At 37.7% G+C, this 14,850-nt stretch overlaps 3 protein-coding genes, 2 long non-coding RNA genes and 2 other non-coding genes across 7 annotated transcripts; 5 read left to right on the top strand and 2 right to left on the bottom strand.

Moving 5' to 3' along the window:
* Positions 1-702: 702 nt before the first annotated feature.
* Positions 703-1,669, top strand: Sec61beta (Sec61 translocon subunit beta). The gene is made up of 3 exons (XM_017142534.3): positions 703-862; positions 920-1,131; positions 1,194-1,669. The coding sequence occupies exons 1-3, from the start codon at positions 860-862 to the stop codon at positions 1,279-1,281; spliced, it is 303 nt and encodes a 100-aa protein (XP_016998023.1). The 5' UTR covers positions 703-859; the 3' UTR covers positions 1,282-1,669.
* A 16-nt stretch (positions 1,670-1,685) lies between these two features.
* LOC108058044 (rRNA N6-adenosine-methyltransferase ZCCHC4) lies at positions 1,686-3,195 on the bottom strand. Its single transcript, XM_017142530.3, has 3 exons — positions 2,756-3,195; positions 2,516-2,704; positions 1,686-2,462 (listed from the first exon to the last, which is right to left on the bottom strand). Exons 1-3 carry the CDS (start codon positions 3,148-3,150, stop codon positions 1,736-1,738), a joined length of 1,311 nt encoding a protein of 436 aa, XP_016998019.2. The 5' UTR covers positions 3,151-3,195; the 3' UTR covers positions 1,686-1,735.
* A 642-nt stretch (positions 3,196-3,837) lies between these two features.
* On the top strand, positions 3,838-6,743 carry LOC138912497 (uncharacterized). Its single transcript, XR_011418051.1, has 12 exons — positions 3,838-4,004; positions 4,213-4,296; positions 4,491-4,547; positions 4,734-4,786; positions 4,964-5,014; positions 5,189-5,245; positions 5,433-5,493; positions 5,669-5,728; positions 5,942-5,993; positions 6,182-6,234; positions 6,413-6,486; positions 6,667-6,743. It is a non-coding gene; the product is annotated as an uncharacterized lncRNA (long non-coding RNA).
* LOC123002756 (small nucleolar RNA Me28S-Cm3227) lies at positions 4,338-4,420 on the top strand. The gene has a single exon (XR_006412288.1). It is a non-coding gene; the product is annotated as a small nucleolar RNA Me28S-Cm3227 (small nucleolar RNA).
* LOC123002754 (small nucleolar RNA Me28S-Cm3227) lies at positions 4,585-4,667 on the top strand. The gene has a single exon (XR_006412286.1). It is a non-coding gene; the product is annotated as a small nucleolar RNA Me28S-Cm3227 (small nucleolar RNA).
* Positions 6,744-10,493: 3,750 nt separating the features above from the next.
* On the bottom strand, positions 10,494-11,314 carry LOC138912417 (uncharacterized). The gene is made up of 2 exons (XR_011417962.1): positions 11,024-11,314; positions 10,494-10,955 (listed from the first exon to the last, which is right to left on the bottom strand). It is a non-coding gene; the product is annotated as an uncharacterized lncRNA (long non-coding RNA).
* A 2,351-nt stretch (positions 11,315-13,665) lies between these two features.
* Had2 (beta Hydroxy acid dehydrogenase 2) lies at positions 13,666-14,818 on the top strand. The gene is made up of 2 exons (XM_017142470.3): positions 13,666-14,165; positions 14,228-14,818. The coding sequence occupies exons 1-2, from the start codon at positions 13,755-13,757 to the stop codon at positions 14,762-14,764; spliced, it is 948 nt and encodes a 315-aa protein (XP_016997959.2). The 5' UTR covers positions 13,666-13,754; the 3' UTR covers positions 14,765-14,818.
* The last annotated feature ends 32 nt before the right edge of the window (positions 14,819-14,850 follow it).

Below are 14,850 nucleotides of genomic sequence, written 5' to 3'. Positions count from 1 at the left end.
GATTTACTACGGTTTACTACGATTTACTACGGTTTACTACGATTCACTACGATTTACTACGATTGACTACGATTGACTACGATTTACAACGGTTTACTACGATATATTACGATATACTACGATGTACTACGATGTACTACAATTTACTACGATTTACTACGGTTTACTACGATATACTACGGTTTACTACGATGTACTACGATGTACTACGATTTACTACGGTTTACTACGATTTACTACGATTAACTACAATTTACTACGGTTTACTACGGTTTACTACGGTTTATTACGGTTTACTAAGATTTACTACGGTTTACTACGATGCACTACGGTTTACTACAATTTACTACGGTTTACTACAGTTTACTACCGTTTACTACCGTTTACTACAATTTACTACGGTTTACTACGATTTACTACGATATACTACGGTTTACTACGGATTACTGTGGTTTACTACGGTTTCTTTATTATAGTGATTTATAAAGATGACAACAATTTATACAAAAATGTTACAATTAATTTTAATTCGTTTTTTATAAAAATGTAAATACTATACGACCCCAAACCTTTCCCGTAAGCGAGCAACTTTATTTATTTCAATGTAGTTAATTAAAAACTCATATAAACCGATAGTTGCTTTTGACTTTTCGGTGTCATCTCCAGCTGTCTAATACGCGATAGTTGCCAGCCCTGACACACGACCTATCGGGCGCGGTGCCACCACCAAAGTGACGTGGAACGAAAAAAGACGAAGCGACCCGAAGCCGAGGCGAGCACGTCAGATTCACATTCAGATTCCACTTCGCCTGCTCACATTTTCCAGGTCAGTCGGTCCAGAAAACAGAAACAGCCCAAAATGGTGAGTTAAAGTGCAGGGCAATTGAGTGCGGCCACTAATTAGATGAGTTTTCACCAGCCCGCTCCAGCAAGTTCGACGTCCGTGGGCAGCGGATCGCGCTCGCCCAGCAAATTGTCGGCGCCACGTAGCGCCGGATCCGGAGGCGGCAGCACCCTGAAGCAGCGCAAGACCACCAGCAGCACCACGGCGGCCCGGAGTCGTGCTCCCGGCGGAGCCGGAACTGGTGGCATGTGGCGCTTCTACACGGACGACTCTCCCGGAATCAAGGTGTAAGTAGGCGGCCTCCTCTTGAAGAACCCCTCTTATGACACTCTAATCCATATTTCCATAGTGGACCCGTGCCCGTGCTGGTCATGTCGCTGCTCTTCATCGCTTCCGTCTTCATGCTGCACATCTGGGGCAAATACAATCGTTCTTAAGCCATTCAATTCGTAGCCAATAAAATACTTTCACCTCAACGAACGTGAACACTGTCGACGTCATCATTTCTTTCTCGGCAAGATAACATGCGATCCATTCCGCGCGTTGAGGCATTGGTGTGTTTTCCACATGAAATTAATTATACCTAAGCCTAAGTTAAAGAACCTGTTTAAACGTAATGCATATTTTCAAAATTAAATCGTAACATCGTAACTTCCTAATCCGCATCCGTTCGTTCGCTTGATCGTTCGGCGGGCTGAGTTCATTCATTCCACAATTTATCGTGGTCATGTGCATTAGAAATTCCGCGCGCAGCCGTTGCAATTCAAAATTTGTAAGACATTCAACGAAAAGTGTAAAGAACAAATAAATTTTGTATTAAACACAGGTTTTGTGTGCTGTTTTTGGGTGGAGTAAGATTTATTCAACAAGTGTTAAGAACAAATAGGGTGCTTATAAACACTCAACGGTGATTTCGTCCATGAAATGGTGCTCCCTGAAGTACTTTGATCGCTGGATGCATCTTCGTTCGCCGTGATTCCGCTTGCCGCACAGAAGACAGCCTTTGGTGTGCTGTAACTTTCCTTTAAAGTTCGGGCACTCGGTTTCTATGTGCCCCTTTTGATCGCACAGCCTGCAGCGCTGTTTGGTCTGGTAAAAGGAGCAGTTGTGTCCCTCCTTTTGAGTGCATCTCCTGCAGTTGCTGCAGTGAACATAGTTGGGTTTCACACAAAGATCGCAGGCATCACAGTGTCTATATGACTGACCATTCACAGAGGGACATTTCCCACAGCGATTGCAGTGAAGGTTTTCGTTGGCCGTGTAGCATTCGCACTTTTGGCAGTATTTATAGCCCTCCTCCACGGGCAGTTGAAGCAATCTCAGTGGCACATTAGTGAACAAACGCACGGGGGATCCGCAGAAGCGACTCTGCTTTCCCACGTTTGTATATCTCAAATGATTGGTGTAGTTTATCCTGTAGTCGCTCATTTCCATCTCAGGCATTTCCTGCCTAATGTAGTTGGCTGAATAGTAGGGATATATCCAGAACATGGACAGTGGAGTGGAGGGCAGCTGGTTGATTCGGTTGTGGAGTCTTCTCAGGCTGCGCAATGTGTGAGAAATCAGTTCAGTTCGACAGCCAAAGGGAGGATCCGTCACAATCACCAGTTGTTCTGTACTGTAAATTGGAGGTTCCTTTAAATTAGATACATTTAAGGGTTACTGACTTACCTAGTACCTTCCAGGAACTTCTCAAAGGGACTGCGATTGTAGAAAAAGTGATTATTGCACATGTTGTAGAGACAGAACTCCTCAGGTCCCAGATATTCCGCAAATCTCTCATCCAAATCCAGAAGGAAACTTTGCAGTTGGTGGCGCAGGTGAAAATGCAAACGAGGTGCGCCCATGCAGATTACCTTGCTAATTAAAAGGTGTCAGTGGGGGATTACAGATCATAATAGATTTACCCACCTGGCTCCTATATTTTTGCACTGACTAGTTAAGAATTTAACAGCAGCTTCATCGAAGAAATATTGGGCATTGACTTTGTCCTCGGAAAGCGCTGTTATGCTTAATGTGGGGTCAAGAAGGGAGGGGTTTCTTGTTTTTCCGGTTGCTAAAGGATAATTCCTCTGAGGAAGTGGTGTCCCAGAGGTTTGACCTCTCCACTGATCCGCCGGCAGGTGAAAATTGCAAAGTTCGGAATCCCGGTGGGCGGAGCAGGCGAAATATCCCTGGCCGGGAAGCTGCGATTGCCGGTAGAACAGCACAGTGGGTCCATGCTCGCAGCGGGGATGCTGCTCCTCGGGATCAGCATCTTCCTCCTCGATTTCGAGCAGCAGTTTATCTCCTTTATTATCAAACATTCTGCAAAAACGTGTATTTATCGTGAATGTAAACAAAGCGTAGAAGAAGAAGATTAAGTACAGTAATGCCTCTAAAATTTGTACACTCGATTCACAACATTTAAAATCAAATATAGAAAATTAGGATCAACATATACATGCCATTTTTTTATATTTATATATTAAGATAAATATTAATTTTTATAGTTTTTCAGAATGCAGTGAAGGGAATGCAAAGTAAAATATAAGTAGTGCCAAATAATAATGTTATTTTTAAATTATGAGGTTTATAATATGCTGCCCCAAATAACTATGAATTACTAATATGTACAATTTTATTGTATTAAAAATAAATTGTTAAAAATTTATAAAAGATTATTTTACTAACATTTTGAAATAAATTTTGTATTAATTTGTTCATTGGGACATACTTTTTAAATTGTTTTTGTTAAATTATTATTAAATATTCGATTGTTTTTAACGATATATCGACTAGAATCGACTACCTTCTATGGCCACTCTAAAAAAACATAAAGGTATGCCAACTTGATCAGAAAAAATTGACATCCCTGGTTAGTACCACTGAAAATACGAAAACTTCGGGAAGCGCGACGTCTTTATAATAGAAAACGGGGTTTACCCTTTCTGGTCACTCTAAAATCGTAAAAATCTATAAAAGCAACGTGCAAACCTTTTAAATTTCTTTTAATTCAAAATTTTTCGGAGAGCGCAGTCACGCGTTGAACAGATTATAGATTCTATATCTATATTATAGAAATGATTACATCAATGAATAGCAATATGCTGGTTGCATATTTTAAAGCAAAGAAAAGTTGATTAGCCAGTCGGATGCAACTGCAATTAATGGATTAAAAGTAAGTGAAAAATATTTTCCGAGGTTTTTCCCAGTTTTTTGATGAATGTTCTTTTTCTGAAGAGTCGAGTGCCAGATCGCAAGATTCGGCACTCTTCCTGTAGAAAGAATAAGAACGGCCAACTGATAAACAACAAATATTAACTAAAATGCATTTTAGTGCAACGTGCAAGGCAGTAAATTAACCTTTTTATTTTTCTTTGTTCTAGATGTGAAAAACACGTGGCCTCTAAGGGGGAGAGCGAGAGAGAGAGAGAGAGAGAGCACGACCGAGCCGGCATTGCCCTCCATAGGTATGTAATGCTATCCCTTTCTTCATTAAATTAGTTAATAATTTATTCTGATGATAAGTTCAATCTGAACAAAGTGCTGTTGATCTATAACTTAAAAATTAAACCAAAAGGATTCTGAGAAAACAAATATAAATTAATTTTCGAATTCTAAAAAGTTCAAAAACATTAACCTCAAATTTTCTTTTTAATTTTAGAACTGCATATGGAAAAGCCGCCATTTTTATGGATCATTCTAAAAAAATGTGATCAAGGTAAGATAAATGCAACAAAAATGTATATTTCTAAGACTTTCCTGATGATAAGTTCAATCTGAACAAAGTGCTGTTGATTCACAACTTAAAATTAAACCAAAAGGATTCTGAAACCCTAAAAATATATTTTTAATGTGAAAGAAAAATGACGTTGAAAAACTAACCTTAGATTTCTTTCTTTTACAGAATGATTTATGGAGCCCGAACAACTTCTTCCGAGAAAATTCCTTCATCATGAGGTAAGTTTAAGTTGTAATACACACCATAAAACATTTAAATGATGACAAGTAATTACCGTTTGATTTCCGTGATATTAAACCCCATGGCTGCTATTTAATAGTAACTGATTAATATCATTGAGAAATCTACGTTTATTTAACAAGTGCTATTTACTAATTACATTTTCTTCGTTTTAGATTTTATCATGGTGGAAAAATACAAAGTCAACCAATATGGAATCAAAAAAGGTAAGAAAAATAGTTATTTAATTTACATAATTTTTTTTTTATTGATGAATAAAATTACCGTACGACTTCTTTGATTAAAACTAAATGGCTGCAATTTTTGCAACTGAATTAAATTTGTTAAAGCAAAAAATTTTCATTTTATGATTTGCTAACTTATGTTTATTTATTTTGCAGCCTTGACAAGAATCGATGGGAACTGGCGCTAAATTGGTCTTTTTAAATGCAACCAAGGTGAGATTTATAATTTTATTTTATAAAATGCTGCCATAGTTTAAATGATGAATACCTTTTATCTATTAACTTTCGTTCTACTGAGTGGACCATGCGGAGAAATATTACTGATACTTAAAACTAAAGCAGCTTATTGACTAAAAGAAATAATACAATTTACTTACGAAAATGATTTCTATTTTTACAGATTACCCAGCAGAATTGTGCTTATCGTGCGACTTCTTTTCGTCTTGCTAATCATATCTGAGGTGGGTTTATTTCCAAGTATTACATTTCAAATAGTTTTTATGATGTTACTTCTAGTATAGTTCATTAGAAAACACACATGTTACAAACTTTTTGAAGCTGATTAAATGTTGTAAATATTTTATATTTAACCTTTATTTAATTTGAATAACAATTTATATTTCTTTTATACTTCAGATGGGAAAATGGTTCACGTTCTTCGAAGACCTTAAAATTGGATTGATTTGCAACCAAAACGTTAGTATATTTTAACATGTCTTAAAAGCTATATTTATTGATAAGCGTTTGCCTATGATGATATTTTCCTAACTCAGGATTCCCTCTTCTGAGTAGAACCCTAAAACAACCGTGCTGTTCACTTTCCCTGTCTGATATCAAACGCTTTAAAAATAATATAGGATGTTATTGTTTTTTTAAACTTTCTAACAAAAAGTATTTTTTAATTTGCAGGTCCTTCTATGGAATTCTTAAAAAGCGGCTAAATATCCTTCCAGTTATAAAGGTAACTATTGCTTCTTTAATTTCCTTTTAAATATTTAAAAGGATGATATTTTCCGTCCGTGGAATTTCAACAAAGCAAATCATGCTGACATTTTATGTCTTCTTTCCCCAACTGATAAATCTCTTAAAATATGTGTTTCATCTTCTTTAAATATTGGTAAACTAATGTGTACTTCTTTTTTATTGCAGATGTTCTAAAATGGTGGTGAAAACTGTTTAAATTAATTCCTTCAAATATAAAGGTAATTAAATTTATTTATTTGTTTATAATTTGAAATGATGAAAATACCGTCCGTGGTTTTTAGACTGAGACAAAACCATGCTGTTTGAAAGTCATTTCCCCAACTGATTAATCATTTCAAATATGGGATTTCGAAACAATTAATGTCCAATACTAATTAAAATGTTTTTATATTACAGATTGCCTTGGAAGCTGTTCCTTATAATCGATTATGCTGGCAGATCTTTGGAGGCTTTCAGCTTTTTCTGAAAAGGTGAATATTTTTAAAAATGTATTTGTTTATTTGAAATGAAGAAAATACCGTCCGTGGTTTTTTAACTGAGAAACACCATGCTGTTTGAAAGTCATTTCCCCAACTGATCAAATACTTGAAATATTTAATATTTAACTTTCTTGAATGTTTACTTATTGGTTTTTTTATTTTTCTTTGCAGGTGGCTTCACTACATCTTGATAAAAAGCTGAAAGCTGTATTTTGTCATAATAAAGAATACAATATCTGAAATACTAATACAAATGTAGTTTTATGTTGGGTAACTGGGTTTTTATAGGCTGGTTCTTTGTTGTTAATAAGAGAAATAACATTAAACCATTTATAGCAATTGAGTGACAAATCATACTATCGTTTTAGTTTTTTAACGAATTGCAATTTAAAGGAATATGATTTGATTTATGACGCCATCTATGGGTGTCATTCTGCATTTTGGGTGGCGCCATCTGAAGTAGTATAGCTAAAGCTTAAGAGATTCGTCTCGCTTTAGAAGTGGCAACGCCATTGTACTTTTTACAAACATCTGGCAACATAGAATTTCATTCAAATTCAAATTTTGGCGCGTCGCTATTTGTTTATTTGTAAATAATATAGATCAATTGAACGCATTGTGTGCTGATTTTTCAAACACTTTCTTTGCCTTTTGCCCTTTTTCATGTCTTTTCCATTCCCAGAAGTTTCCTCCAATTTCTCCTTTGCATTTCTTTGCATTTTTAAGGGCGGCAAACATCAATTTATCATGCTGTAGTGCTGTCCACATACGCGGAAGTCGCTTCCACGCCGTGCCACCCATATAAGCAACAACAACAACATGAGCAATAAGGAGAAACTCCCCCATTTTGAGGGTAAGAAGATGCAGGGGGCGGGGTGTCACAACTATTTTCAACATTGTGCACACATTTCATTCATTGAGTGCATGTTGAGCACGAGCATATTTACAACAAGTTACGACTAAAGCGACGACGACGATGTGTGCCAGGCACTTTATGCGCTTTTATGCGATTTTATGGGGCATTTTAAATGACAGTTAGTTGGTTTTTTATTAAGTTGATAATTATCTCGGGTGTACGAGGGGATGTGCAATCAAAACGCAATGAATTCAATTGAAAATTTTCCATTTCCACATCATGCTCAAGTTATTTACAACTTCACTTGAGGCTTCAGCCAAGGAAAGAGGACTTTGGGATGGGTATCTTTGTGTGCAGTTGAAAAAAATGCAAGTTTACTGACCATATCCCAAGCAATTTATTAAAAAATTTTCATAAATAAATATAACTAACCTTTATTCATTTATACAAATTTAAAAAATAATAAAATCAAAATGTGCAAAATAATAAAATGTGTTACAAAAAATAACTATACCCCTAAATAATAAAAAACTGCTGATTTATGATTTTCAGTAAATAGTGTTCTAATTTATAAATATTTTTCTTTCTATCCTAAAATGTGTATTTTTAAGAAAATATTGCCAAATTGTTCTGAGAGATTTCTGATCAGATTTATGGTTTTTAAAAAATAATTTTCAGGTCCTTTTTCTTTTTTTCAAATATCGGCACATTTTTTCTGAGTGCTTCTTTGCGTGGTTTGCTGAAGGCTGGCAGGAAGTACTGGCTGTTGTCGGCGGACGCTGCCAAGTCATCGAACTTTTTGCACTCGATATGTGACGACAAGGACATTGCCGCTGCGCTTTTTCATTCCCGAAACTGATAAAGATAAGGCCAAGGAGTCTGTCGCCGCTTCGCTCCGAGTGGCTCCTGCTGGAAAACTTTGCCTTTCTTCCTTTCTGCCTGTCTTGGCTGCTGGGCTCTGTCTTCTGGGCCAGTCCTGGGTTTTTGCGGTTAACTGGCGAGCAGCAGGCAGAGATCCAGCTGCTCAAGTTGGCCAGCATTTCTGTGACAATTTATTTTCTGTGCTTTGGCATTCGCTTTTCAACAAATCGAAAAACTATTAAATTGGGCTGAAAGCCAGCAAACGAACGCCAAAGGGCCGGAGGAACAAACAAAAGCAAAAGAAATGAGCTAGAAGCATTTATTTCCGCAAAGTATTGGGAATCGTATGCCCTATTTGTAGGATAATTAGGATTGAGGAGAGGTTGACCAACTTAAGACGATTTGTTGAATCATTTTCATTTTGTATTTTTAGCTTAAATGGTAATAGATTAAACAAAAATTTAAAATTAAATGAATAAACCTATTTTATAAATTTTCTCGACAGCCAAAAAATGTCTATGAAATTAGTAAGTAAAATCTTGTAGAAATTCAATCTTTGTTCGTTTATAAAAAAGTATAATTATTTTATATTAAAATATTTAACGATTACTGTAGATTACATCCAGATTTAATATTAGATTCAAGAAATATTAAAATTGAAGTGGGTTAACTTTAAAAAATGTCCTTTAAATCAGGAAGTAGAATCTTGCAGAAAATTAAAATTTTATTTTATGTAAATAACACATTTTATCTTTATTATAATATTTTTAAATAACATTTTAAATATTGTATTTTAATTACATCCCCTTCATCCTTGAACTGATTTAAAAACGCGATTGTAAATCTGGGTTACTTGTGCCATTTAACCCGCTGAAAAGGAAATTCCTTTTATGATTCCACTCGCAGGATTTCAGCTCCTGCTAAGAGTATTCAAAGGCGAACTTTGGCCGCTTTTGGCCGGGACTTACTTACACTGGCAGAGATTTCGCTTTGTTGACAGTCACGCGACTTTTCCACGCTTTGGCACATTTGATTTGGCTGCAACTTTTCACCTCGGAACGGAGGAACTGCGGCGACATCAAGTTAATTGGATGGCAAAATGGGGCGGGTGGTTCTGGGAAAGAGAGGAGGGAGGGGTGACACAACCAAAGGACCAAAGGACGAATCTCTGCGGCCGGGTGACAAGTGTGGCCAAGGCAACGGAGCCCGATTAGAATCTAAGCCCGAGGAGGGCGCACGACACACATGGCATTCAGGCATTTTGAGGCGAGCAAACAGACATTAACACGTGAGCGCGGTTATCTGTGGGATCTGGCAATCCGGCAATCTCAGGATCTCAAAATCTCTAGAATCCCCGAGTGTGTTTGCTACTTGGCACCTCTTCAAAACAAATACCCTACCCTGGCCTACCTACAGATTCAAAGGGACTCCGGTCGCTTCGAGTGACACTAAACTAATTAAAAGTTTGTCAGACTCCGGGTTTTCGGTGGGTCGGCCATTGGTCCATATGGCCTCCTCCACTACGGGTTATTGGCATAAATTACGCATTGAAATCACGTAAGTGTCGGGGGCAAAATTTAATCAGAGAGTGTGCGGCGGCTAAGCAAGAATTAAATTTAGCAACATAACCGAATCAAAAAAGGGACCACTCCGAACACGGACATGGACATGAAACACGGGACACGGAGCAGCAAAAAATTTGCACACAAACTACGTGACTTCAATTCCTCAGTGCGGCTGTAAAAAAATGTAGAAAAAAGAGGGGAGGGTGTCCGAGCGCTTGTATCCATGTGGTTACCTCTCAATGGCTTTTGTTCGGCCCCGTGTACAACTTTTAATCCTTTGCACTTTTGTCAATGTCAGAGAGGAGATAGACTCAGATTTAGATTCTGCCCAATGGCAAACACTATAAAAAATAGAGAAAAGTGGCTGCTTTTGAGGCCAAAGAAGTTGCAATACCCTATTATGAAATTAACATTTTGCAATATAAATAGTAATGATGTAGAAAATATATGTGAAATATAGAGAAGTTTCTAGTGAAATAGGTAATAAAATATTTACTTGTCAGTATTAAGTTAGATTAGTTGGTAAATGTTACCCAAACTAAACAAAATATATTTTAAATATTTATTTCAATTTAACAATTTATTTCAATTTAATTTATTTGTCAGTATAAATCCAGATTGGTTAGTAAATATAATCCAAACTAATAAAAAACTTAGAATAAGTATTATTTTGAAAATATTATTCTATTAATTTATCTGTCAGTATAAATCCAGATTAGTTGGCAAAAATATCCCAAAACTAACTATAAATATTTGTATTTATTCCCACGCTTTCGCTTAAGCCCCAGATATAATCACTTTAGAATTTAAACCGATTTAATTTATCACAAACCCCATGTAGATGCCAGACCATAATACCCTCACCGAAAGTGACAGCACGAAAAAGGTCGAAATACGGGGAATTGCACTCTGTTTGGGAAATAGTTTTTCACCACAATGACATTTCAGTTTTCCGCACACGGACGGATTTCCGGGTCCTCGGCAAGATGGCCAATAAAATTAATTGATTTTGAGGTTTTCCCTTGGTTTTTTTTCTCCTATTTTTTTACGGCTGCTGATGCTGCAGCTGTTTTAACTGTTTTGCTGGTGATTTTGATTTCTGCTCCTGTGTGACAGTTGACCGCATTTGATTGGCGGCGGTGGCTGTGGATTTGGCCCAGAAAAGAAGGATCCAGTGGCTTTAAGGTGACCCAGGGATTTCTAATTAGATTAGTTTTGTACTGTGGGCCACCTGTTAGTTGCACACTCAGTGTGCCAGAAATATCCCAATAAATATAGCCCTTTTGTAATTTAAAATAAATTCCAATAAATGGCAAATAAATAAAATATGGCGTGTAATTGGCGTATCGAAATTCGGATTAATTTTTTACGTTTTCCTTCCTCTCCATTGAGTTCTCTGCATTTTCGAAAGCAAGGGGCAAAGGCAAACGTAAACGTAAATGCTTTCAACAACTCGCCCTTTGCAACTGGCATTGATTTCCATTTCCATTTTGCGTTTTTATTAACAAGCATTTAAATGCAATGAAGTGAAATGCGAAGCGAATCTCTCAATGTGTATAAATATTTCTGGCTGGCCCTTTGTGGAATTATTTTTATGGCTTGCCATAGTGTAGATGGCATTTCATGGCTGATTTAACCCATGGCTGCCTAACAGTTTTCGTCTGGGAATATGGATTCAGTTTTTCCCACCGCTTTTCCGATTTCTGCTCCTGTTATTGCTGTTGTTATTCATTCGTTCGCATTTCTTTTCCTCTTTTTTCATATAGTACATACATATGTCAGTGGCGTAAATGAAAACGCAAACGGGGCGTATGATTAATGTGGTTTACATATGAAAACGAGACTCCGTCCCAGAACTCCATTTCACCATTTCTCCATTTCTCTGCTGTCTCTTCCGGTTTCTGTTGCTGTTTCTGTTTCTGCTGTTGTTGTTGGCAGTGCTTATTCAATAATTTATTGCCGGCAGCCTCAGCCACTTACAATGTCAGAAAAATATGCGCGAAATATGCATAAAAGTATTACATGCAGGCTTTTGTCAGCTGGGCAAAGTGTCATGCTCCCGCCTCCGAAAAATACATATATCCCCCATATAGCAACCCATTCTTATCGCCTCGCAGGCCGAAAGTGAAAGCTTAAGCTTTAATAAATCACAAAGTATGGGATTATCAATTAATAGGCTGCTGAGAATTTCACAGGGCCTTCAAAGTTGATAAGCAATAAAATTTAATGAGGCTCTATAAAAAGCAAGGTGGAAGGTGGGCGGAGTTTGTACAGGAACTTTAAATGTAAAACGAAATTAATTATTGAATTGCCGAGACTTCAAAGATGTTTGGTCTTTTGTTACTTTTGTCAATGCTTTATTTGAATTTATTAATAAAAATGCTCGAAGGGTAGTAGTTTCAAACCACTTTATTTTCTTTAAATATTAACAAACAGATTTTTGTCTGTAAATAGTGAATTTAAAATGCATAATTTTTTAAAATATTGTAATCTAATAAATTAATACAAATTCGGACTTTCAGGCTTTTTTTTAAAGAGTAGAACTGAGATGTTGAATATGTTCATATATTAATAGGTTTTGATTAGGAATACAACAATTATACATAACAATTATACAATATTTTCCTTTGTTTCTTTTAAATACTGATTTGTTCGGGAGAAACATGGATTTTGGAATTGTCAAGGAATCATTTACATTTACATATGGGACGTTCCATATCAACCCGGCCACCCCCTTTTTTGATTTTTTTTGTATGTGGACAGTACCACATTGATTGCAAAGCCCCTTGCTTCCAATATTTTACCTCATACCCATTTTTTCAATGTTACCACTCTTTCGCCGTATATTCGCGCTGAAAGGAAAACACAAAATCATTTTTAACCTGCGAACGAAAGGCACAATCAGCATAGTTCAAAAGCAGAAAAATCTGTCTTTCGATGGCCGATTACGAGAAAAATAATAGATTTTTTAAGACCGTAGATGACCAAACGATAGCGTTTTTAAAGTCTAAAAGTAGGATTTCGTCTAAAGGGCCAGTCTGCAAAAATACCATTATATTTTTATCAAAAGGCCCGAGTTTTAACGGATTTTATGCCACTAGTTTCAAAGTGGGATCTCTCTTGAGGAATTAGCTATGAATTCTTTTCATTGATTTGTTAATTTTTTCCAAAGCATATACGATTATTTTATATTACTTATTAGCTTTTTCTGACAGTTAACTACTACAAAAACGTACAAAAGAATTCATAGCTAATTCCTCAAGAGAGATCCCACTTTGAAATCAGTGGCATAAAATCCGTTAAATATGGGGCTTTCTGAGAAAAATATAATGGTATTTTTGCAGACTGGCCCTTTGGACGAAATCCTACTTTTAGACTTTAAAAACGCTATCGCTTGGTCATCTACGGTCTAATAAAATCTATTATTTTTCTCGTAACCGGCTATGGAAAGACAGGTTTTTCTGATTTTGAACCATGCCAATTGTTTCTTTCGTTCGCAGGATAAAAATGATTTTGTGTTTTCTTTTTTACGCGATTATACGGCGAAAGAGTGGTAACATTGAAAAAATGGGTATGAGGTAAAATATTGGAAGCAAGGGGCTTTGCAATCAATGTGGTACTTTCCACATAGAAAATTAAAAAAAAAGGGGGGTGGCCGGGTTGATATGGAGCGTCCCATATATTACATTTTTAAAGATATGCATTATATTTGATTACAAAATATGTAATGGAAAGCAAATTAAATTAAGCGAATTGTATTTCCGCGACAGTTAACCCTTTCGCGCAGTGTACTTTCATATATAAACAATGTATTATCAATAGAGTGGCATAAAGTCGCATGACTGATGTGATTGCTGGCTGAACTTGAACCGAGGGCGATAAATCTGCAGTTCCCGTTCTGATGCGAAACGCTCTGATCCGAATTCCGGATTCCGAGTTCGGAACATTGAAAAAACTCTCCCAGATGACAGTTCGAAATGGGCAGCCAAAAGATTGGGATCGTGGGCAGCGGATTGATTGGCAGGGCGTGGGCGATGCTCTTTGCAGCGGCTGGCTATCGAGTCCAGCTGTACGACATCCTGGAGAGCCAACTATCCACCGCCCTGCAGGAATTGGACAGGGATCTGCACAGTCTGGAGGAGAAGGGTGCGCTGCGGGGAAAGTTGCGAGCCTCGGAGCAGTTTGCCCTCATCGAGGTGACCACTCGACTGGAGGAGCTTACCCGAGAGGCAATTCATATACAGGAATGTGTTCCGGAGGTTCTGCAGCTGAAGAAGTCGCTGTACTCTCAGTTGGATGAGCTGCTGGAGGAGCAGACAGTGGTGGCCAGTTCCACAAGCACCTTTATGCCATCGCTATACAGCGAGGGACTCAAGAGGAGGCAACAGGTGGGCTTGGGATTCTTATAATTAAATAAAAATATTTTTTAATATTTTTAAATATTTTACAGATGCTTGTAGCCCATCCCCTGAATCCGCCCTACTTCATACCCCTCGTGGAGATTGTTCCCGCTCCCTGGACAACCTCAGAGGCCGTAGAAAAAACCCATGACCTCATGCTCACCATAGGCCAGCGACCGGTGACCCTGAAGAAGGAGATCCAGGGTTTTGCCACCAACCGCATTCAGTATGCCATCCTGAACGAAGTGTGGCGTCTGGTGGCTTCTGATATACTCAGCGTGGCGGATGTGGATCGTGTGCTGAGTCAGGGATTGGGATTGCGATATGCCCTTCTGGGATCCCTGGAGACAGCCCATCTCAATGCTCCCGGTGGCGTGTCGGATTATTTCCAGAGATTCGGGGGCGAAATCTCCGCCGTTAGTGCCACCTATGGAGAGACCCCAAATACTCGAGAGGATCGGGAAACGCTGGCGGAGATTGCGAGGCAGTGTGAGCAGCTGGTGCCCCTGGAAAATCTGGAGGAGAGACGCGCCACTCGCGATGAATTCCTCACCCAGCTGGCCAAGCTAAAGAAGCAGTTTGAATAGGAAATTAATTGCTGGGTTTGTTAGGTTCCTTGAATAAACTGAGAATCAACTTAATGGCTCTGTGTCTCCTTCTCCTCCCTTTTCGT

This window comes from Drosophila takahashii, chromosome 2R (assembly GCF_030179915.1).
Source record: "Drosophila takahashii strain IR98-3 E-12201 chromosome 2R, DtakHiC1v2, whole genome shotgun sequence".
In the NCBI taxonomy this organism is placed as follows: Eukaryota; Metazoa; Arthropoda; class Insecta; order Diptera; family Drosophilidae; genus Drosophila; species Drosophila takahashii.
This window is presented reverse-complemented; position numbering and strand designations above follow the sequence as displayed.

Coding starts and splice junctions, on each gene's coding strand:
- Sec61beta (XM_017142534.3), top strand. Junction 1,132..1,193: donor GACTCTCCCGGAATCAAGGT/GTAAGTAGGCGG, acceptor ATATTTCCATAG/TGGACCCGTGCCCGTGCTGG.
- LOC108058044 (XM_017142530.3), bottom strand. CDS start 3,150: ATGTTTGATAATAAAGGAGATAAACTGCTGCTCGAAATCGAGGAGGAA. Junction 2,705..2,755: donor TGCAAAAATATAGGAGCCAG/GTGGGTAAATCT, acceptor CCTTTTAATTAG/CAAGGTAATCTGCATGGGCG. Junction 2,463..2,515: donor AAGTTCCTGGAAGGTACTAG/GTAAGTCAGTAA, acceptor TCCAATTTACAG/TACAGAACAACTGGTGATTG.
- Had2 (XM_017142470.3), top strand. CDS start 13,755: ATGGGCAGCCAAAAGATTGGGATCGTGGGCAGCGGATTGATTGGCAGG. Junction 14,166..14,227: donor GACTCAAGAGGAGGCAACAG/GTGGGCTTGGGA, acceptor AATATTTTACAG/ATGCTTGTAGCCCATCCCCT.